Below are 23,147 nucleotides of genomic sequence, written 5' to 3'. Positions count from 1 at the left end.
CTACTCCAGCTTCAAGGAAATTCACCCCATGTGAAAGATGCAATTAAGTTAAAAAAGGCAGAAAACGATATGAAACTGTAATCCAAATGATGGACTTTTAGTTTATCATAATAGCTAACTACAGAGACAACATGCATGAGGTTGAAAACATTGCACTTGGCAGATAGAAACCTGAAACTTTTTGTGGTGCAGTTTTGTGCTGCAAAGCTAACAATGTTGATAATGAGACATGAGGAGTTGAAAGAGAGAGCAATTCTCGGGCACGGCGTACATGTGACCTAATGGATCTTTCATCATATAATGCTGCAAAAACACAGACATAATGCCACCTGATTACTACTGATACAACCAAAAAGCTGAACAGATAAAAGAAACTTAGTAAATAAGGTGCACAAACCAGCAACCATCTCTAAGGTGCAACCACCAGCAGTAATATCTGCAACTTCAGAAATTTCATTGTAATCCTCTAAATGATGAACCGAACCATCTTTAGTATGTAGAATTAAATCATAGCAAGTAAAGAAACAGGTCTCTGGAGCATCAAGAAGGAACTGTCTGATATCCATCACAGAATCTCCTGGACTTAGCTGCACATCCAAAATCAAAATTAGAATTTGTAGAGGTGCAAATTTAATGGGCAAGGATAAAAGAAGCTTTAGAATACTTCAATTGTTGAAGCGCATCAAAGACAAACATCAGTAGATAATGTTATTTCAAAGTACAACTAAAGAAGTTATAAAGTATGAACCACACACAAAGAAACAAACTAGTATAAAGTAACCCTTTTTTGTTTTTTTGGTACAATGGCTACTCGCACAACTCTAGTGTGAGTACAACCAACAGAATCAAGAGAAAGGAGATGGCGTAAGGGTGGAGGGGGGCTACAAAACATGTCCAAAGGACCTCTCCCAAGTGTTGAGTAGCAAAGGAGGCGAGTGGAACTGAGCATGGTTGCCACCTGATGGCACCATTCTAATCAAGCAAGCTCAAGGAGACCAGGTTTTTAACAGTCACGTTGCATGATTTAGGAAAACTTCGTAACAGCTTTGTCAGTGAGTTGGTTGCCAGCCAGCTGGCACAGCTAGTCATTTTTTGGAATTCATGGCCAAAGGACTAGTTTTGAAGATTAGTCATCTTTTGGAATTTCATGGCCAAAGGACTACTTTTAAAGATTTGAGCTATTCAACTAAGAAATGAGTAGGAGCAGTTCCCAGCTTCTTCTATCTTCATCAATTTTTAATATAAACAACAAATTATTTATTACATTCTCTCTTCTGTCTACTTTGGTATGTCAGAAATATTCTTATTATGTCTTTATCTTGCTGCACTAAAACTCTGCAGTTATTTGCTCTTTTCCAATGCAATCTGCAAATCAGATGAAAACAGGTAAGTTCTCTCTTGATTTTCTTTAAACTGTTTCTGTTGCGGATCAGCCCACTGTTATAATGACAAATCAATCAATCAATATGCAAACCCTCTCTCACAGGTAAGACATGTGGAAAGCAGCATCTGCATGATATAGGCTAAATGTTCTTGCCTCTTCAATTGATTTTACTTCTCTATTAATCTGTAAAATTAATGCTAAGCAAAGCTTCATCAGCAACAACGAAGACAAAAAGGAAAAATGCCCATGCAAAGTGACAACACTACTGAATTATTGGATACTTGGATATCTAAATTTCTTTTGCATTAAAAAGTTAGATTGTTGCCCAACCAGGATAAAGCAATAGAAGATTGTATAGATGTATGTAGACCTCCAAATCATGAGTCCTGAATCTAGAAAAAGAAATCCCTTAGGTCCCTCAACAGTGGCTGCGTGCCTTTTATCATATGCATTACTAGAAGTAGACCCAACTCATATGGCAGACCTCAACAAATTACTATTTTCTCATGGTGTTTGATTTTTTTGAAAAACATACAGGGCATGATACCATTTTACAAACAAAAACAATTATTATCTCCCTATACATTGCTATACTGTATTAAACTTCTGTATACACTCAAGAAAGTGGCATGATTTCACCTTTCAATACCCCAGTCACTGATAATAGGCTTTATAAATATTAAGGGAGCATGGTGATTTCTCGCACCAAGCTAGCATGAGCTCGAGTAAATTCTATTGTAGACAGATGCCAGTTTCCCCAATGATTTACAGATCATCAGGAAAAGTAAAAATAACTAACAAAAAAAGAAAACAGCCACTAAAATTCCACATGAAAAAGCAAAGTACAAAAGTAACTGCGTGTGAACTAATTCAAAAGATAGAACACTAGAAAATGTATAAAGAATCTTTGAACGCTCACAAAAACAACAAACCTAAACTTCCATTAATAAATTGCTAAAAAAAGTTATGTATGCCTGCAGACATGTGAAGATGGACCTCTGCATATGAAACAAGCATACGCAAGTGTGCATATATGTGCCTCATAAAATGCATGGGACAGAACCATTGGATTGCTCTTACTAGAAGCAAATTCTTGATAGCTACATGTCCCCTTTCACTGAAGGTGCCAGCTAGCCTGCTGGTGACATCCCTTCGTGGTTGCGCCCAATACATGTGAACCTCACCATCATCAAGGTTAAGGGGTTTAAGGCTATGGAGGAAGGGCCACCTCATCAGTCTAGCGCACTAAAAATTTTTAAAAAAAAACACAAAAGAAGACTCCCATTGCCTAAAAATACATCCCATATTTGTTTATGAACAACTTACCTGCAACTCTAGCTTTTCCCCAGATTGTGTCTTCACAGAAACAGGGTAAAGATGAATCTCACCTGCCCACCAAAAAGCGCACAGTTTCTTAAAATTGCTAGCTCGAATTTTGATTGGTTCATGAGAGAGAGAGAGAGAGAGAGATGGCCAGTTTTTAAATGCCCCTAAATCACATTAAGCTGATCCAAAGCCGATATCATATTAGAATTGCCATTAGTAAAGATGATTAGTAGAAAAAAGTGCATAAAAAACAAACCAACAAGTGAAAGGAACCCAACCAGGAGTTCCAATCTATGCATGGAAAATTCAAATGGATCATAAACTTTGCTGTTATAATGAAGCTACTGACTTTTCCAATACAGTCAGAAAAATCAGTAGCAAACCCACAAATATGATAGCCCATAGTTATGATTGTTAGTAGATAAAAAAGTTATTACAGCAAAGTGAACAAAGGACTATGATGGCAACGAACAAATCTTGCCTTATTTATTCTTGTCTCATCCATAAGGCTTTTTTTTGTGTTTATCTACAAAAACATGGGGAGAAAAGTTATCATGAAAATAATGGGGTGATAATGAAAACACGTAAAAAAGTTGGAGCTGACTGGATGATATGGAGGGGTATTTCTAGTGTACTATGTGATCAATGCATACTTTGGCGTCTTGAAGGAAAATTCTATGAAATAGAAATAATGCATGCCATGTTGTGTGGTTGAAATTATTGCACAATAAAGTGGATCCAAGAAAATAAATTAAATGTACTAGAAAAATGTTGAGTTGGATGTGAAAACAAAAGGCTGAAGTGAGAAAGTGAGAAACAAGTTTATCAAAGGAGTGGGAGTTGCACAAGTTAAAATAATAGAGACTCAAACGAGATGGTATGGATATGTCCAACAAAGATTTGAGGGGGTTCCAGTAGGAAAGTATTTCAATTTTTGTCGATGTAGGAGGAAAAGACGAGAGCTAACACAGACTAAAATTGTGAGAGGATATGAGAAAGCGTGAAATAACAGTTAAATCTAGCTTTAAATAGGAATGCTGGGCAAATAAGGACTAAGAAAGTAGACAGCAATAGTTAGGAGTTGGAACATGGTATGATGGTTAAGGTTGTGAACCTTCTAGTTATGGTCTAATATTAAGTTACAATAAGAGGAGCCAACGAAAAGGAAATGAAGGAAAAATGAAGGGTTTCAAGGACAAAAAGTGCCAAAAATGAGTATGTTCCATGTTTATTCAGGGGGTATATAGATTTTTCATGTTTCCTGAGTGTTCTTAGGAGGATAAAGCATTGGCCATTATGGGAAGTTCTTGTTTATATTAAGTTCTCAATAGAAAGTAGGATTTAAACAAAGTGATTAGAAATGCAAAACCTGGGACCTTTTTAACCAGAAAATCAGAAATGAAATAAAAATTAGTTTTAGGTTTTCCTTTTTCTCACTTTCTGATCATCTTTTAGCATTTTCTATCTTCTTTCTCAACAGCTAGACCTTTGGATTTTCCTTCTTTTCCACTTCTGTGCAACCTCAACAGCTACTTTCCTTCTTTTTCAAACCATTTTCAACAAATGCCAAGTTGCATCCATGGAGATTACTAAACCCAACATACAAGAAACTTTTCTACTAGCAAACACATATGCATGCGAACACGCATACATATATATATAGAGAGAGAGAGAGTTCAACTAACATCCTTCTAATAGGATTAAAATCTCAATTTTACTAATCGGATATTGATCGTGGGCATTCCAAATAGAGGATCTAAATAGTTAAAGTACCAATAAATCCAAAATACTACATTTTGAAGGCCTCTTTCCTATACATTTTTTGCCCAATAAGTAATGGGCATTCAGAATTGAGGATTCTGGACAATAGATGGATCCTATTTATGGAAATGCGTCTTTGGGATTGCAAAAATAGGAAAGTATAGTGATGAATTTGATGTTTCGACCAAAACTCAGTAACCAAGATGTTTTGGCTTTGGCTGGAACCACTCCAAAACTAAGGGACTGCATACTTGCAATCATACATGTGTATATGTGTGTGTGTATATATATATATATATGGATGAGTATATATGTATGTGCGGATGTGTATATATGTATGGGCAAATTGTAAAGCTATTTTGCCTTTTATACATGTTTTTCTTGATTTTTGAAACACTTATAAAGAGTCAAACTTAATTAGAATTTGAGAAGAATTAGGTGCATTTTGACATCAAATAATACATATATATATATAGAGAGAGAGAGAGAGATAAGTTTATTGAATTATTGTCGACAGAATTAGCTATCCTAGAGATCAAATCTCAAACAGATTGTCCTCAAATAATTAATGACATGTCGCACAATAAAATGATGTAAAAATGGCTTTTCGTTATTCTTTTTAAATTATAATATTTGTCTGTCTCAAAACTGTAAACACTTTTTTATTTTTAAAATTTTATGATATTTTTTATCTTTTTTGAAATTAAACTGAAACTTCAAAAGTTGAACCTCAACAGATGAAACTTATTTGGTGGACTTGGTAAAACTACACATACCATCAAGCACCTACACACCTATGTTTCCTCATCAATCAGACCTTCAAAACAATGAGTTAAAGAATACATGAAAGAAAGATGGGTTGAGAAGATCATGAAAGGTAGAAAAAAGGAAAAGGGAAGGGCTCCACAGGGTTCACAAGGGGAATATTTAAATTCCAGGCATATTTTTCTGACATGAAAGGAAAGATTCAAGTAAAAAAAGGCCAATTTCTCCTTATTTTGCAAGCTGAACCGCCAATCTGTCAGCACTTTAGTAGATGTGGTCAATGGATTACCTCTTGAAATTCTTCTAGGATAACAAATTTATAAAATATGGAAAGCTGATGATAGCATTACCTAAACACGAGATATAGATGTATCGATTGAAACAGTACTTAAAAAGGAGTTGGCCAAAATGGAAAGTTGTTTTATGATTGTTGCTAGAATATGTATGCTTTTGAAAGAACATTTATTAGCTGACACTTTAGGACAGATTTCCCCATTCACTGATTAGTAATAAGTTCGATGGTTGTCCGCAGGGCAACATGACACTGAGCAATTGAGGGCTCGTTCGGTTCGCGGGAAAAGAAGAAGGAAAAATGTGGTCAACGGGAAAGTAATGAGATGCCTCTTGTTTGGTTGGAGTTTTCAAAGAAGAGAGATGGAAAAATTATATTCCCATGGGAATATGATTCCCACATTTCATGGGAAAGTCTTTCCCATGAGGCGGGAATCACTCCATTTTTATTTTTTCCCAAAAAGGCCCTTCAGTATTAAAGAAGCATTAAAGAGGCATTAAAGATCTAATTTTTATTAAGGGTATAATAGGGATTATACATAACTTTCCTAGGAAAGTGGATGGTCAACCAAACATAAGCACTTTGGAAATTTGTCACTTTCCCATGGTCAACCAAACATGCCAAAAGTACTTTCCTAGGCATCCTCTGCTTCCCAGAAATCATATTCCTAAGAGAAAAAATGCTTCCCGCGAACCAAACGAGCCCAGAGAGTTTAGTTTGCCTTCACCATGGTACAGCAGTTCAGGAGCTCAAAACAGAATATTAGACAGCATATCAGTCTACATGTCATGCATACACATATAGTAACAATGAATCTCACCCAAACCCTATGGTCATCTACATGACAATGAACAGAACATTAGAAAGTCACGATTCAATATTCTTTACACAGGGTGAAAGGACCTTAGAGATCGTAGAATCAAAAGAAAAGACAAAAGCCACTGTTGAGAGTCGACCTCCCTTGCACAATTATATGTATTAATAAGTTCAAGATACATAGAGATTAAAAGATCAACAAAACCACTTTGAAGCACAAAATCCTAGCTAGAAAATCAAAACAAATTTTCTCTTAATGAGTAACCAGGATTTGATTGTAAGATCTCAAAGTTCCAGTATTCTTTTCGGTCAATTGGGCCATGAACAATAACAAGTTACACAGCAAACAAGCATGAAATGGACTCGTCTTTTAGCTGTAAAATAAACAGCCTGAGGGTAACATAACATCAAATGAAGAACAGAGAGTTCACCTTCAGCCTGCTTGGATGTTGTTGCCGAAAGATTTTCCATCTCTACCTTATCACTGATAACCCCATTTGCTGCAGGAGACTTACTGCTTGTGTCTCCAACCCCATTGGCATCACCGTTAGATGCTACCACAGCACGAGCACCACCATTCAAGGATGGAGATGAATCAAGTGGCTTTGATTCTGATTCCCAAGAATCAGCAAGATTGGACTTGAAGGCCCTCCCCTTGTTTTTGGCCTTGTTAGATTTTCCAGCCATCTTTTGATCCTTAAGCCAGTAATAATAAATCAGCGTATCCTCAAAAGAAATATAGTTACCCCTACCACATTACTTAACGAAATATCCTTTTACTACAAGTTTAATGTACTAGATAGAAGACAAGTAATATCCAGCGAGCAGTACTAATCAGTCGGCACAGCACTTTTTGTGTTTTGAAAACTAAAACTACCGTAAATTAGTATAAAAACAAAAAACATTTTCTTAAAATGACAAAATTATACACTTTTATTCATTCAAATATGCTAGAAATGGCATCCTTACTCATCATCCTTCCCCATGTCAAACACCCAACAGTCAACGTAAAAACAAAGATAAAAGAACAACAGATAAATAAATTCCATCAGCGGGAGAAAAACCCTAAACCTAAAAAAAATATGTTGCTCACTAAAACCAACGCTCTTTTCATCAAAAAAGAAGCTCAAACTGCGCATTGATAATAACTGCTTGCTGCTTTCTGGTCCGCATAGAACGCGACTTTAACACCAAATTAAAATTTAAAAAAAATAATAAATTCAAAACATCATTATGATCGAAACCTCAACGACAAGACGATCCGGAGCGGATGAAATCAATCGAGTTCTTCGGACGGGGAGGCGCAAGAGAACTACAGGACGTAGCGGAAAATTAAAGAGCGCCGAGGGAGCGAGATTGGGAGGGAAATGGTAGAGAAAAACCTGAGAGAAAGTGAACAGGCGTTGAGGGAGAGACAGCAATGAGGAGGAGACGGCGGCGCCCAAGGAGATGATGATTGGAGCCCTTCTCCTTGGAAGGCGTTCTTGGAAATAGGCCTTTATTCCCTTTTATATATTTTTTGGAAAAAAGTTCACACGGACAGGGAGATGACCGGAGATTGTTTTTATTTTCGGCTGACTTTTTGATGTATGGTGAGGGGATTAAAAGATACAAAAATGTGTGATGATATATAAGTGTGCGATACTTACTAGTTAGGGTTTTGGTTGGGTTTTGGCATATTAGCGCTTCATTGGGTCCTGAGGGCTGAGATGCCATTGGCCCGGATGAATCAACTTCCTCCAATTTGGTTTTTACTTTAAACTACTGTAAAATATTTGTGCCGGGGATTTGCTTGTCCGCAAGGAACAGGAAACACCATGGAGAATATGTTTGGCCTTCCTGCATTCCATGATTCGCCCCTTGCAGAGCAAGGAAAACTTTGATTTTTTTTTAAAAAATAAATTATATAAATCTTTCTCAGGTTTACTTTTATTATACTTATACCCACTAATTTATTGAATATATACTTTTATCCAATTAAATTAATGGTATTCACTTACATCATATAAAAAGTCAAAATTACTCGTATGTGATAAGTAAATTACAAAAAACCTCTACAATTAGAGATAAATTATACTTGCATCCAATAGTTTGAAAAATCTACGCTTATCCATGAAATTTGTTTTTATCTAACACTTTAACCCATAACTTAGCAGAATGTTAGCCAAACTATTAACTTAAATGGGACCTAAATGCCACGTTCATAAAAAATATAAAAAATGACCAAACTAGCCTTAAGTGATATAATATCAATTCAAAGAGAAGATCAACCAAGAAAGCTTTTGAACTTGATCTCAATAAGTTATTAGAAAATAGTCATATACAAAGAAAAAAGCAATTTAGATTTCTCAAATAAGTTGATACCTTTAAAATTTTCTGTTGCAAGAAATTAACACCAAGAGTTTTATCACTTGAGCCAGCTTGTCCAAAGTCCAAACCAAGCTATGGAACCGCAATTGATGCACCCTCCAAAACGAAGAGTTTTCATGTATGTATTGATTTAGATCTTTTTGATGATAAGTTGCCAGAGCTATGTAGATATAGGAATTCTTACTCGCAGCAACAATATTAAAAAATCATGTCTACAGTATTTGACAAGTAAAACTCAAAATCAGCAAATAATATACAAGCATCTCCGATCTTTATGATGTGGTGAGTGAAAAAGCGAGAATAAAATCTGATTATAAAGAACAAAGGCTGATTGGAAAAGATGCTTGTCATCGGATATCGGTTCGGAAGAAAGCTTATCATTGGTCGCTCGTCATAAAGGAACGCTCGTGTGGATTGGCAAAGTGGGAAAAAAACTTTAGTCGCTTAATCTCCAAGAGAAGAAAACTCTTAAAGATGTAATACTTTGAAGAGTTTCAAGAGTTGTAAAGTAAAAGAGGAGCCTTATTTTCTTATAGAGATAATTTTGACTTTTTATAATAGATAAGCAGTTTTACTAACACTGCCAATTTAAATGGGTGTAAGTATAGGTTTTTACAACATGCTGGTGTAAGTATAATAAACGTAAACCTCAAGAAGGTTTTTGTAAGGTTATTTTGGATATTTTTATTTTTTTCCAGATATGGCATTTGGGTCCTATAAAAAGTTAACAGTTTAACTAACATTCTATTAGGTTATGGTTGAAGACTTGAAGTATTGGAGAAAAAGAAATCTCAAAAAGGTAAACATAGATTTTTCATATTATTGAATACAAGTATAATTTATCCCTAATCTCTTTGGAGATTTTTATAATTTACTTTTTTTTCAAAAATGGTCTGTGTAATTTGTGGCGCCCACATGGCTATGCGTGGCCTCAAACCTGTTTATATCTCGCCCATGCTGAAAGGTGAATGGGATGTAAGGTCCTTTTAAACCAAATGTGATTCAAAAATACGATCTTTGCCACTTTAGACATGGGATGAGGAGTTCTCTTTGGTAGATGTCAACCCTTGCTTCAACGCCCCATTATACTAAGTTTTGGTTTGCCAAGGAGTAGCTTGATCCATCCTACAACCTCCGCCTTATTGGAGTTAAGGACAAAAACTTATGAATTGGCCCTTCAAGTTGGTCCATAATGGACCCACTTTAAGCATATTTGGGTTTGGTATAAATGAGTTCTAATTGATAAATGTGTCAACCTGCTTTGACCTATTTATTAAACAGGTTAGGTTCAAATTTAGACCTTCAACCTAGTTAATATTTTTTGACCCATTTAATAATTAAGTCACGTTCTAGCAAACCTATTTAACCCATTTCAAATCTATTTAACACGACAAGTTTAACTTGTTTACCCTATTTCTACCTATTTAATCTATTAAAAGCCCACTTAATGAAGGACTTGCAAGGGTTGGTTTCATTTTTAAGGATCATCTTGGCGTGACATTCATGTAGGGGCTAGAGTTTTTCCAGTTACTATGGCTGCATTTGCTAGACTACAGGCTATTTGGAAGGATATTCCAATTGTTTTTTATATTCTAAAGCGCACGATGAGTGTCTTGGAAGGCAACTCCCCCGTTGTCATCAACAGGATTAGAAATGATGTTTTTTTAGGTTCTTTGCATCCACTTCTTCAAGATACTTAGGTTATTATGTCGAGGCCGGCTTCCTTCCAAATATTGCATACATTTAGAGAAGCTAGGGCCCTAGTAGATTGGCTAGCTGAGAGGTATCTAAATTGTGACTTCATTGCATATTTAAGTCTTCCTACTGAATTTGACATCTTGGCTCAATTTGGTTACATGGATTGTTGCTCTATTTGCTCTTAATTCTCCTAGCATCCCTTACTGTACCAAAAAAAAATTACTTAACATATTTAACATGTTTAACATTATTTAACCCATTAAATAAATGGGCTATGCGGGTCGGATCAAGATATCAATTTAATAAAAAAGGTTTAGGTTCAAATTTGAATTTTTAAAATATTGGATGAACAAGTCGAGCATGGCTTGACCAACTTTTTGGCCTAACCTACATCCGACCCAACCTATATCTAACTCAATAGGTCTAATCCAAATGCCATCCCAGGTGGGATAAAGTGGGTAGATGGTCAAGGGTTAGAAATAGCATGTCTAGTCTCAGAAAAGATTTGGTTTTTTCTAGGTGCAATATGTTAGGAAAAAAAAGAATATTCCTTCTAGTCACAAGGTGCAGATTGCTACATATGGTTTGATGCCCCTTATTAAAAGAATGCCATCCGAGCAGCTTGTATCAGCTGCAATGGGAGGTGATATGGTATAAAACTGCCTCCCTATTGTGAATGGACACATGGCAGGCAAGTTTGAAAAGATTTGAATTCTAAGTGGTTACAACTTTAAAATTAAGAGAATCCAAAATGGATGGATGGTTATGGCTCATAAGGATGAATCGTTATGGCTCGTAGAGGAGTTATGGCTTATCTCTTAATTTTTGCCTTCAATTGTAACGGATCCTTGCTCTCATGCCTATATAAATAAGGCTAAGTGTTCCCAAAGAGAGGAGTTTTATTAGCTAGAAGCTCTCATAGTCAAAGGCACTTATAGCTCAAAGCTCTCATGGTGTGAGGCTCTCAAGCCTTCATCCATTATTTTGCTCTTCTTTTTTGGCAGGTCAATAGGTCTATGAGCTTCCAAGGTCGAGGTGAGAAACTGTAGCCGAGGAGAAAGGCTGAGGTGAAGACTAAGATCGAGGCGAAAACCAATGCTGAGGTGAACTCTAAGGCCAAAGTGAATACCGAGGCCGAGGCCGAGATGAGAAGGCTAAGGTGACGCTCGTGGCTTAGGTGAGGAGACCGAGGCCGAGGCGAGGAGCTTGAGGTAGAGCTCCTAAAGTTGACAAGAAGGCCGACCAACATCAAAAGGCTGGGGTGAGAAGGCCGACTTGAGAAGGCCTACCTAAGACGGTTGTAGCTAAGGACCTAAGGTGAGAAGGCTATGGCCGAGGTGAAGATCGAGGCCGAGATGAGAAGGCCGAGGTTGAAGCGAGGAGAATGAGGTCGAGCTCCCAAAGTTGACCAAAAGGTTATTTAGAACCAGAAGGCCGATATAAGAAGGCCAAGATGAGAAGGCTGACTTGAGAAAGCCGAGGAGAAAAGATAGAGGTGAAAAGGCCAAGGTGAGAAGGCCAACTTGATAAAGCTGAAGTAAAAAGGCCGAGGTGAGACGACCAACCTAAGAAGATCAAGGTGAAAAGGCCAGGGCGAGAAGGCCAACAAGAAGAAAGCAATATTCTACATTGATTTTTTCTCTTATATTTTCTATTTTTCTATTATTATTTGAAAGCCCTTCCCGACTTAGGTATCGGAGGGTCCGGCCAAAGCCAATTCAACAAGTCTTTTTCTTCTTTTTGTTTGCAGATCAACATCTCTCCGTGAATTGACTGGTGCTCTCTAGACTTCCATAGTCGGACAAAATTTGTGCATCAATAGAAGCTTGTTTCTTTCTACAAAATCTCTATTCAACCAGTAAACTTGAACTCTGAAGCATGTTCAACGAGACTGCCTTTTTATTGTGATCTTTGTACCGCTCTAAACACTTAACTTTTTTTTTTGATGTGTTATATGGATCTCTAACTTAGCCGGGGACAGCATACACGAAAAAAGCCTAGTAAGAGCATAATTATTAGAATAAATAAGTATTATGGAAGCAACCTATTAATTTTATGTTGTGAGTTCATAGGTTGTTTTTTTTTTTGATAATCAAAGATCATAGAAGGCAAATATGCTAATGTCATGTCAACAAGATGTAGCACGCCAGATGTGGCATAGCGTTAAAATGGTATTTTTCAAACTTATTCACGTGAGGTTGTTTATGACTTATAAGAGGGATACTTGTGGCTATGTAGTTGGTTAACCCAAAAAAAGAAAAAAAATATGGTCAACAAAAAAATAATTTATTTATTTAATTAGATTTTTTTTTAAAAAAATAGTATTTTTATGATAATAAAATTTTCATGCTTCATAGAAACAAAAAATTTATGGAAAACATAGAAAACTACTTTTTTACTGGTTAGGAATTGATTTTTTTTTTCTTCAAAAACTACCCTCAAGTCATCAAATCAAGATCTTTTTTTATTATTAAAAATATAAATTATATTTCACATAATTTTTTTACAAAAATAGATGTTCAATTAAATATAAATCACTATGGAATGTACTATTTTTTTAATAATTAACTAATTTTTTTTGGTACAACAGTAGTTCATGTCAACTAGCATGAGTACTACCAGTGGAGTCAAGAAAAATGAGGTAACATAGGGGTGAAGGGGTAGGGTCGGACACTGTCCACAGGACCTCTCCTGAGTGATGAGCAGTAAAGGAGGCGACCCAGTCGGCAACCCTATTCACTTTTAGATAAACATGAGCAATCTGGATAGGACGACATTCGGACACCAATCTCCAAGTGTCTCTAAGTAATGGATGGCCATCGTCTTGTCGCTCATCCTGCCGATTCCAATCAATCACCATAGTAGAGCCTGCCTCCAAGATAATGTAGTCAGGCCCTAAGACACTCATCGCATAAGTGATCTTCTCTTATGTTGCCCTAAGCTCGACTCCAATAATAATCATATTACAAATGCATTGCCGGTCTGCCACAACTAGCCTGGAGATGTAGTCTCGGATTACCAATTTCGTCTCTACTATATTTGCTTGTTAAAATATGATAGTCAAAGTTCATTTTGAGATTAGAAGGCTGGTTCAGGAGATGGGTGATTCTCATGCTACACATGTGTATCGGGAGGCGAACAGAGCTGCTGACTGGGTCGCCTCTTACGTAGCTAGGCATTCCGGAGAGTTTCTTTGGACTTCAGCAGCTGATAGTCCCACTCCGTTGTTATCTTTACTTTCTTTTGATATGGCTGGATGTACTCAAATTAGAGTTATATGAACTGCCGTTTTTAACAAAAAAAAAAAAAGTTCATTTTGAGGTAGTCGGGGATGGAGGCTCTCAAAAAACCTGCGGGGCTCGTTTGGTTCGCGGGAAGCATTTTCCCTCCTAGGAATATGATTTCTGGAAAACAAATTCCTAGGAAGAGAATGCCTAGGAAAGTATTTTTGGAATATTTGGTTGACTATGAGAAAGTGACAAATTTTCAAAGTGCTTATGTTTGGTTGGCCATCCACTTTTCTAGAAAAGTTATGTATAATTCCTATTATGCCCTTAACAAAAATTAAATTTTTAATGACTCTTTAATGCTTTTTTAATGCTAAAGGGATTTTTTAGAAAAAAGTAAAAATGGAGTGATTTTCGTCTCATGGGAAAGTAACTTTTCCATATTTCTAATGAAAAAAACTTTCTCATGAAATGTGAGAATCATATTTCCATAGAAATATAACTTTTTCTTCTTTCTTCTTTAAAAATTCCAACCAAATAAGAGGCATCTCATTATTTTTTGGACCACTTTTTTTTTTCCTTCTGTTCACGCGAATCAAACAAGCCCACGATGTTTCTTGAGAAAATTTGCAAGGCTGCATAATGATGCCCTAGCTAGATACCTTGACGGTCATGGGGCCCATTACTCCAAAGCGCGGTACTTATCTGTACTCCCTTCAAACAAATCTAAGCAACATCACGAGTTGTTAATTAACAAAGTGTCAGATTTAAGCACTCAAGCATTTAAGGTCGCAGAAGTATCATATATACATGAAAAGTGCCAGGGTGCCCCCCGAGTCACGTGAACATTAATGCGACGTGCAAAACCTTTTGCAATAATCAAGCGTTTCATATATATGAGCTTTAATCGTACATTGATTGCCATCTTCTGTAGACTTTGGTGTGACCCCCGCCGGAACTCGGACTCCCAAAAGCTGAACCGGATCGGGCCCCAAAACCGCGACGTGGTAAAATTCCGAGCACCACCATAATGCTTACCGCTTCCACATGTCACATATGTGGACGGATAGTAATCTAGTATTAGTGCACGGGGCCCGTTTGACTGGGAGGTGACCGCAACTTTCTCACCCACCATGTAGATAAGACACCAGCGAGCTCGGGTTGGAAACGCGACCCCACGTCAACAGGTCTTCAACTCTTCCCATACCCACGAATGCGACTACCGTCACCACCGGTCGGACTAGCGGCGTATTCTAAGTTGAATACCGGCCTGCGTCTCAGAACTAGGACCATGGGATTGATTAAATACCCGTTACCGAAGGAGGTAACTTAAAGGGAGGTAACGGGACACTCTAGTTCCTTGGTCTAAAAGATCTTCGTCTGCTCTTTTTGAAGATTTCTAGTCCGGAGCTCGTGATTCCAAATCCGTTTCCGGCTCGCGCCCCATGGGAGGCGAACCCGGTGGCGGCGCCGACGCGGCCCCGCGGGCGGCGGAGGAGGCGATGACGGTGGTGGTGGACGAGGAGACACGGGCGGCGCTGCTGCGGAAAATAACGGTGGAGGGGGGTTTCGCGTACGTGAGCTCGGCGGAGCTGGCGGCCGGCGGGGACCTCCGGGCGGCGGAAGCGGCAAAGGAGATGGCGTGGGAGCAGCTCCACTCCGGGCCTTGGCACGAGGTCGTCCCTGCATGGCGGGACGCGTACGCCATGGCTTGCCTCCAGGTGGCGGAGCTCCGGGCCGGCGCCGGCGATCGCCGGGAGGCCCTCCGGGCGCTCGACATGGGGCTGATCATGGGCGGCTCGCTCCTCCGCTGCGACCTCCACGCCGCGGTGGAGAGAATCATGGCGAGGATGGGCGAAGGGGAGGTTGATGGATCCGACGGTGGGGATTCTGTGGAGAGGTGGAAGGAGGAGTTCTCCAAGAACTGGAACTTGACAGAGGTTTAGATTTGTATTTCTTTTCCGAGTAGATTTGTATTTTTCATTTATTACTATTATCTTTAATTTATTGGGAAGAATTCATTGCAATGCGATTGTAATGAACTTTTGGTGGGACTGATAGACTGATAGGGTTTAGATTAGCGTTATACTTACGCTGGAAATTTAATCTTGATTTGTTACCTAATGCTCCTCCTTGTCTAATTTGTTTGGACATGGTCGATCTCGACCGTACAACTGAGCTCATCAAGCTTAGATAGGCCATTGCTTGAATATGATATAGCCCTGGCATTTATTTATTTGTTTGTTTGCTTGCTTTCTTGTTGCAATTTCCAGATTTATTTACAAGCATGTGAAGTATTTATGAATTATCCTACCATTTGTGCAATTTCATTGAAATGCAAGTTCTTTAGTTTTATATCTTTGTAGAGTTGGATTTTTTAAAAAATAATTCTGGGTTTGCGGATTTAAAATTGGCTTATTATATTATCATCATCGTGAATTTGTGTTTTATTTAATGGCCAATCCATTTCGTTAAATTTCAATATTGGCAATCTTTTATATCAAAACAATTAGATTTTACATGTACAATTTTAAAGTTCTGTACTATTAGTTAACTCAAGAACCTTCTTGCGCTTTTATTATTTTATAGATGATGCAGAACAGATTGGAAAGTAAATGAGTTTATGCTATTGTCTATTGATTCTCATCTTGTAGGTGCTTCGAGTTCTGCCAAGCAGATCATTATCCTGCAAAATAATCGAGAAACGGTCATCCCTTTCTTTGGAGACATTTGTACGTGATTATTTTTTACGTGATTCTCCGGTTATAATCAGTGGCTACATTGATCATTGGCCTGCAAGGACAAAATGGAAAGACCTTGAGTATTTGAAAAGGATTGCAGGAGATCGAACTATCCCTGTTGAGGTGAATAGCCTTTCTCTTTGTAGGTGATATTTGATCTTCACACATCGTGGCATGATATTTGGAGAGCAAGTTGCTTATTGTCGATCAGTTGTTTATGTTGGATCTATATACTTGAGAATTCTGAACTTAAACACAGAATTTGTGAACATGATCTATGCACCTTTCCTCAAGCAAATGCTCTTTGTTGACAAAAATAAAACCTATCATCATATCCAATAAGCAAGGCTTATGATTGAAGACAAAGTTGGGAAATCCACCAAGTTGACTCATGACTCAGTTATCTTGGACCAATCACTTGGTGTGTGAAACTGATGTAATCAATCAAATCAAGCATGATGTGGATAAAAATGCAGATTTTGATGTGACCTCTCCAATGGATATTGTGTTTATATTTTAGGGCTCATGCTTTTGGATATTAGTCTTTGTGGTTTTATTCAAATGTACCTGTTTAAGATATTAGTAATTTTACATCCTTCACTCTTTGGTTTTCATAAATTTATTAAGTCTTATGAATTATGATACTATGTTTTTTAGAGATAACGAACTTTGGAATGTGTTGTTGTTGGCAGATCAAAAGTGAACTATTTACCCTCAAATTATTGATTTTTAAAGGTAGCTAAGATGATTGTTTTGTGATATGAGGTTATATATGTATAAATACATACATGCATGTATGCACGCATGCTTTTAGATAAATCATAAGTGTTTTGTCTTAGTTTGGGTTCTACATATTCTTCAGTTGAATCAAAAACATAAATACTTACATGATAGCATTTTTTATATGATATTTGGAAAATTTCTTTATGTTTTCAATAGTTCATAAAATAATCATGACTTGTCCAACTCTGAATAGCCTGAGTCAAACAATCAAACAAGTCTGAGGTTTTTCAACTTGGTTTTGGTAATGCGGTAATATAACTAATCAACAAGTTTTCTTCATTAGGTAATCTTTATCTGGTTGATACATGGGAAGATATATCAGTTAAAATTTATATGTACCTCTCTCTGTTCTATTTTACATTTGTTCCGTTGACTAAGTGCTACTTTATTTTGATGCTTATATCTGTATGCATTTGTCTGCATGCATGCTCTCGTTTGCTTGTTCATTCAGGTTTCATGCTTCTTACTTGAAAGGGAATTGCTTTTGGCTTATGTTTAATATTTGAGCTGAAGTCTGGTAAAGTTGATAACATTTTCAGGTTGGAAAGAACTATCTCTGCTCTGAGTGGAAGCAAGAGCTAATCACCTTCTCTCAGTTTCTTGAGAGGATCTGGTCTGCTGACAGTCCTGCCAACCTGACATACCTAGCTCAGCATCCCTTATTCGATCAGGTTTCTTAGTCATGTTCTAATGCTAAATTTCTGCACCATGTTAGGATTATATAGTAGTAAAATGGTGATTTTTTATTTTTGTCACTACTAACTATTTAATTTTAGATACAAGAGCTGCACAATGACATAATGATTCCAGACTACTGTTTTGCTGGTGGCGGGGAACTCCAGTCTCTAAATGCTTGGTTTGGTCCACTTGGAACAGTGACACCACTGCACCATGATCCACACCATAATCTTTTTGCACAGGTATATTGAGAGAACCATGCTAAACATGGTAGCTGATATTTGACAATGTTATAACTTTAAATGCTTTATATTTATATTGTTAGACCCAATAGATTGCTCCTGGTACTTATTGCCATTAGAGTGATTCCATTGAAAATTTTCTTTTTTACTTTTATAAAGGGTTCTTCCTAGTACATGCAACCTTCTTCTAGATTTAGTAAATTGTCAAATAAAAATGATTTCCTGAGTCATGATCATTAATCTTGCATTGTGTAGAATTTTAGACAGCAGTAACAGTGAAATGATCTTTATCATCGTGATTCTTGATGGAAAGGCACAGGATCACACATTTGTGCACAATAATGCAGAAGGCATCTCCCTCATTTCTATTGCATTCATTCTGAATTCAACTCTAATTTATGATTTTTTTTATTAAGGAACATTTAGAATTCACTTAAGGAAGCTGGGATTTGCATATGCTTTTGTTTACTGTGACCGTTGCAAAAGCAACGTGGATCTCGTCTGTTTGGGAATTGGGATCGACTTGATCAATCCTTTTCTATTGTTCTCATTGGAAATCACGCTTCAAATATTGCAAGCTTTAGGTTACTAATGTATGCTATATGAAACTCTTGGTTCAGCCATATGTTTTGCTTACCACCCTAGATTTGAATTGGAAGTTGGAAACAGAGTTTTTCCCATTAGGGAGGCCAAAAATATGCATTTGCTATACAACAAGTTATTGCATGACTCATCATGGAAAGTAATAAGTTGATGTTCAGGTATATTCATTCTATTATCATTTCTTGCTTATATTTCTTCTAGTCCATCTCCATATTGTCGCCAACTACCATAATTAAGACTTTGTAAATATGGACATTTTTTGGTTATATGCCTCTGCATCATTCATATTAGCCTCAAATTAGGTGCTGATTGTTTTTTCCAGCTGTTAAAGTATAACAAAACTATAGCCTTTGCGCTGGTTCATCTAACTGAAGAGTTGCAAAGGTTCTTCTAACTGAAGACTTGCAATTTTGTAGCACCCAAGAGCATTGCAAATGTAGGAAATCTGATGCACATGTTTCTACCATGGATTTGCTTCCATAATTTTTTCAATTCTGATTTGCTTTCAGTGTTCACAGTTCTTGCAACACTTGTAAGCCAATCATTCTTATCCATGATTCTCCTGAAGTTCAACATCTAAGCTCTGTAGAATCTCTTTGAGGGTCTCATTGCATCATTTTTCCCCAAGCTCACATGCCAATACTTGAGAATGATTATGACAACATTGTTTATGTTCTTATGAGGGTGCTAGACATGCCCTCTGTGTTTTTGTTTTTTAAATTTTTCCTGAATTAGAATGATATTTTATATTTGATACTTGCTATAAAAAAATTATATAAAGCCTTTGTTCCTGTGAATCCAGTAGAAAGATGCTTTTTGTCTTTCATCAACCAAATGGAACTATGTTCTGTGATCGGATCCAAAACGATGTTGTGTATGCAGCAAACTACTTTGAAATATTCTGTCAAGCATTTGCTAGTTTATTCTGATCATTTGTGTAAAAGGAATTTCAAAAAATTACACTCTTTAGTATGGATCCTTTTGATAATCTGGTTTGTGTTGGAGAAGGTACAGCATGTCTGGTGTCTTGCCAGAGGGTTGCTTAGGTTTGCTACTGAGTTGTCGAGCATTCTATAGATTGCGGATGGAGTTGCCATTGAGATGTATTTTTACCACAAATGATTAACCTGCTGCGGCTGCCTATTTAATATGAGCAAGTGATGCCCTGGTGTTTCAACTGGGGCGCTGGCTATGCTCACAGTTGTATATAATATAAAATGCTATTTTTAAATTTATATTTTGACTACTGGTAATCATCAATGTTATGTGCAAATGAAGCTGAAACCAAGCCGTGGCTTGTTAGCAAAGGAAAAGAAAGAGTGGTTTTTCACTTACACTTGCATGTTTATCATAAAATCATCTTTCAGTAGTCCCTTGTCTCCTTCCTCGTTTTCTTTTGCTTCCACATTCTTTTTCAATTGTTTTCTTCTCTTTCACTATTCATTTTGTATCTTTAGAACTTTTTCTTATTCGATTATCACTCTCGCTCTTCTTTCTTTTTCTCTTTCTTTTTTAAAAATCTTCCTTTAGCTTCTCTTCCTCTTGCCAAGTTCACAATGTCTAGCAAGAACAAAGCACAGGTTTAGACATCGTAGGACCTCCTTAATGTCCAAAAGAGTTTATCATCATGTCCTTATCTTGGAAGGAGACATTTGGATTAATATATTTTGGGAAGAGATTCCCATCTTGGTCCCTTGCATTGTGTACATTCCCTTGAAATGATGCATGTGTAATGCATAGTTGAGAGCCCCACAAGTAGGTGACATCCACTAAATTTTTAGCAACATCCTTTAAAAAATTTCTCCAAGAATAATTCAGTGACAATTAATCCTCTATGTTAATGGTCAAGTAGTACCTCAAGACTATACGACAATTTATGGATCCCTTGAAAATTCAGTATACATATTGTATAGTGGATTTGTTCTGGTCAGTTTGAACGGCAACATCTGAGTTAATCCCACCAAAATTCTATCCTGGATAATTTGATTGGCAATGCTCGTCATAAGTTTAGATGAAAGTTGTCAAACACATGTTTTCATAGCATGCAGTTCAAAATTTCATAAATTGGTAATCCAAGCATAATGGTCATCATAGCCTAAGACATGTCTCAGTCCATCCACGCAACTAGCTGATCAAGAAATACCGAGCCCATGTGAGCTTTATCTCAGTTCCTAACATGTTAACAAAAATCTGATCTAAAGGTGCTACGAATTGTTAGATCATAATTTGTGCTGGTGCAACTAACCCCCGAAGCCCTTAAAGAGGTAACATGTGGGCAATCTGATTTGTGTTTTTGTATTTTCTCTTCATATAAATTGTTGGAAGGTAGGCACATCAACAGTCACGAGGCTTATTATTCTCTTTTTTTTCCTGATATATTTATAGGTTGTTGGCAGAAAGTACATAAGACTCTATCCAGATTCGGTTTCGGAGGACTTGTACCCTCATAGTGAGTCCATGCTGAGCAATTCCAGCCAGGTACATGCAATTTCTCTTAGAATCTCTTAGAAAGAACCAGGGATGATGGTGTTGATCTTCAAACAAGAATGGCAGTTATCCCCATATGATTTTTGTCTTTGAAACCCAATAGGGGGCATGGCTTTGTTCCATTGTGAACATTTCCAGTGCACAATGCTCTACTGCTCCAATACAGATGAAGCATTTACATGTGTTAACATAGATACGAACAGGCAAAATCTAGTTTTTGTATTTTTCAGATAAGAACTGTGTTAGTAGTGCTGATATATAGTGTTTGATGCTTGTGTAGTTTGAACTCGGCACTATTCTGAGGACTATCTTTCGAAGATTTTTTCCCCATCAAACATTACTTATGATGTGCAGACTGCTCTCATCTCTTTGTAAAATCAGTTTATATACCATATCTAAAGATTGTTTCCAAGTTTTTTTATAGTGTTCTGATTTCTGATGAAATTATACTTGCAGGTAGACCTTGACAACATTGACGTGAAAGAGTTTCCTAAGGTAGAAGATCTGGACTTCATGGATTGTATCTTAGAGGAAGGTGATATGCTCTACATTCCACCCAAGTGGTGGCATTACGTGAGGTCGCTTTCCCCGAGCTTCTCTGTTAGTTTTTGGTGGAGTGCTACAGGGCCATCAAAGGGTTTACAGTAGTAGTCCTATAATTTTCCATACCGTTTGTCTTATGGGTATTGGACATCCAATGAAAGAAATTTAAAACGTCATTCTACCCACTATTTGCGATCCATCATCACAGAAAATGTCATGTTCTCTTGTACATGGTTGTTTTTGTCTACTGATCAAAGAAAATATACCATAGCAAACTTTCTCGTAATCAAATATTTCTTCTACTCTGCTAACATTTGGCGAAGCTTTGTTGCCGTGACTTACCAAGGCAAGAGAATTGCTTCCTTTAACCAGTTCAATCTGCATTAACCCATTTCAAACTTATTTACTAAGATGAACGATGCATCTGACGGGAGAAAAAAAAATCCATACATCCGACAAGAGAAATTTATCTTCACTAGATATGAGAAAAAAATTATTTGCGTCCGGTAGTTGTTTTTAAAAACAAAGTATAGACCAGCCGTTAGTGCGTGCTGTTGTTCGTTAATGTGCAGTCATTCAGGTGAAGTCGTTTTGTTCAGAAATATTCTTGCACTCCCCCCAACAATTATAAAATCAGTCTAAATTGAAGCAAAGAACGGAAGAAGGAAACTGCTAGTTTACAGCCAAACAAGTAAAAAAGATGGTTGGAGAAGCAGCTAACGGAGATCGCAAAAGAACAGCTACATTGGCCTGCAACAGAAGAAGTGAAACATCCAAGAAAACCAAAGGTGACTATCATCACAGCAGGGTCTATTGTTCCTTTTAAACTGGCCGACGCCTCTCTTTACTTCCTCCACTAATATGAATTGCATTAGCCCTCTTCACTTCTACTCGGGAAGAGCAACGATCTGGAGATGGATTCTCTCTTTTTATATATATATATATAACTTTGAGTGGTGGGAACTGAAGAAGGTACTCTGGTTTTATGAAACGTAGCCTTCCTGGTCTGCCTCTTTAGTTTTTGTTCAATGTAGAATTCAATTTGAGAGCAAGGATTTGCTAGTGAGTAAGAACTGATCTATGCATTCCTACTTCATGAGACGTGCCATGAACTCTTTTAACACTCTGGCCCAAGATGGGCCATTTTTGGTCACGCACTTGGGCCGTTGCCTTATTTCAACCCATTCATCGACCCCTCCATCCATTGGCTCGACCTGTGACTTTTGTTGACCCGCTCAATCCGTGTTTGATTCGATCTTATTTTTTTCATTTCCTAGTTGACTATTTACGTATTAAACTATCATGCTGGTGTTCCTTGCACCATGGCCACTTGTAATCGGTTAGTAAAATAATTAGCAACTAAATCTACTAACTCACTTGCTGATTAAGGATCATACACTCTTTCTTCAGGAAAAGAAATTTTACGAGTCT

The 23,147-nt window shown here is 37.2% G+C and overlaps 2 protein-coding genes across 10 annotated transcripts in view; one reads left to right on the top strand and one right to left on the bottom strand.

Moving 5' to 3' along the window:
• Positions 1-7,947, bottom strand: part of LOC103711390 (clustered mitochondria protein-like) — a 28,859-nt gene extending 20,912 nt beyond the window's left edge. For 2 of the 6 annotated variants that reach the window (XM_008797517.5, XM_088707215.2), the window contains exons 1-5: positions 7,727-7,947; positions 6,776-7,040; positions 2,711-2,772; positions 398-587; positions 172-303 (exon numbers count right to left, since the gene is read on the bottom strand). In XM_008797517.5, coding sequence (XP_008795739.4) covers positions 172-303; positions 398-587; positions 2,711-2,772; positions 6,776-7,031 — 640 coding nt within the window. In that variant the 5' untranslated portion in view covers positions 7,032-7,040; positions 7,727-7,947. Of the gene's footprint in view, positions 1-171; positions 304-397; positions 588-2,464; positions 2,773-6,775; positions 7,041-7,726 lie in introns of those variants that run through there. The other 4 variants (XM_088707217.2, XM_088707218.2, XM_017843859.5 and 1 more) reach the window with 4 other exon arrangements.
• Positions 7,948-15,025: 7,078 nt separating this feature from the next.
• On the top strand, positions 15,026-22,027 carry JMJD5 (2-oxoglutarate (2OG) and Fe(II)-dependent oxygenase superfamily protein). Of its 4 annotated transcripts, none has more exons than XM_008797514.6 (7): positions 15,026-15,579; positions 16,294-16,503; positions 17,703-17,834; positions 17,940-18,083; positions 21,072-21,164; positions 21,454-21,544; positions 21,630-22,027. In XM_008797514.6, exons 1-7 carry the CDS (start codon positions 15,085-15,087, stop codon positions 21,638-21,640), a joined length of 1,176 nt encoding a protein of 391 aa, XP_008795736.3. In that variant the 5' UTR covers positions 15,026-15,084; the 3' UTR covers positions 21,641-22,027. The 4 variants fall into 4 exon arrangements, with proteins under 4 accessions (XP_008795736.3, XP_088563340.2, XP_008795738.3 ...); XM_008797516.5 differs by having other exon boundaries at positions 15,027-15,579; positions 21,454-21,521; XM_088707214.2 differs by having other exon boundaries at positions 21,454-21,731.
• Positions 22,028-23,147: the final 1,120 nt, after the last annotated feature.

This window comes from Phoenix dactylifera, chromosome 11, assembly GCF_051530095.1.
Source record: "Phoenix dactylifera cultivar Ajwa chromosome 11, Ajwa_hap1_PhDact_Kaust_v1.1, whole genome shotgun sequence".
Classification (NCBI taxonomy): domain Eukaryota; kingdom Viridiplantae; phylum Streptophyta; class Magnoliopsida; order Arecales; family Arecaceae; genus Phoenix; species Phoenix dactylifera.
Note: the sequence above shows the minus strand (reverse complement) of the source record. Positions and strands in the feature narration are given on the sequence as shown.

Coding starts and splice junctions, on each gene's coding strand:
- JMJD5 (XM_008797513.5), top strand. CDS start 15,085: ATGGGAGGCGAACCCGGTGGCGGCGCCGACGCGGCCCCGCGGGCGGCG. Junction 16,504..17,702: donor ATCGAACTATCCCTGTTGAG/GTGAATAGCCTT, acceptor TAACATTTTCAG/GTTGGAAAGAACTATCTCTG. Junction 17,835..17,939: donor AGCATCCCTTATTCGATCAG/GTTTCTTAGTCA, acceptor ATTTAATTTTAG/ATACAAGAGCTGCACAATGA.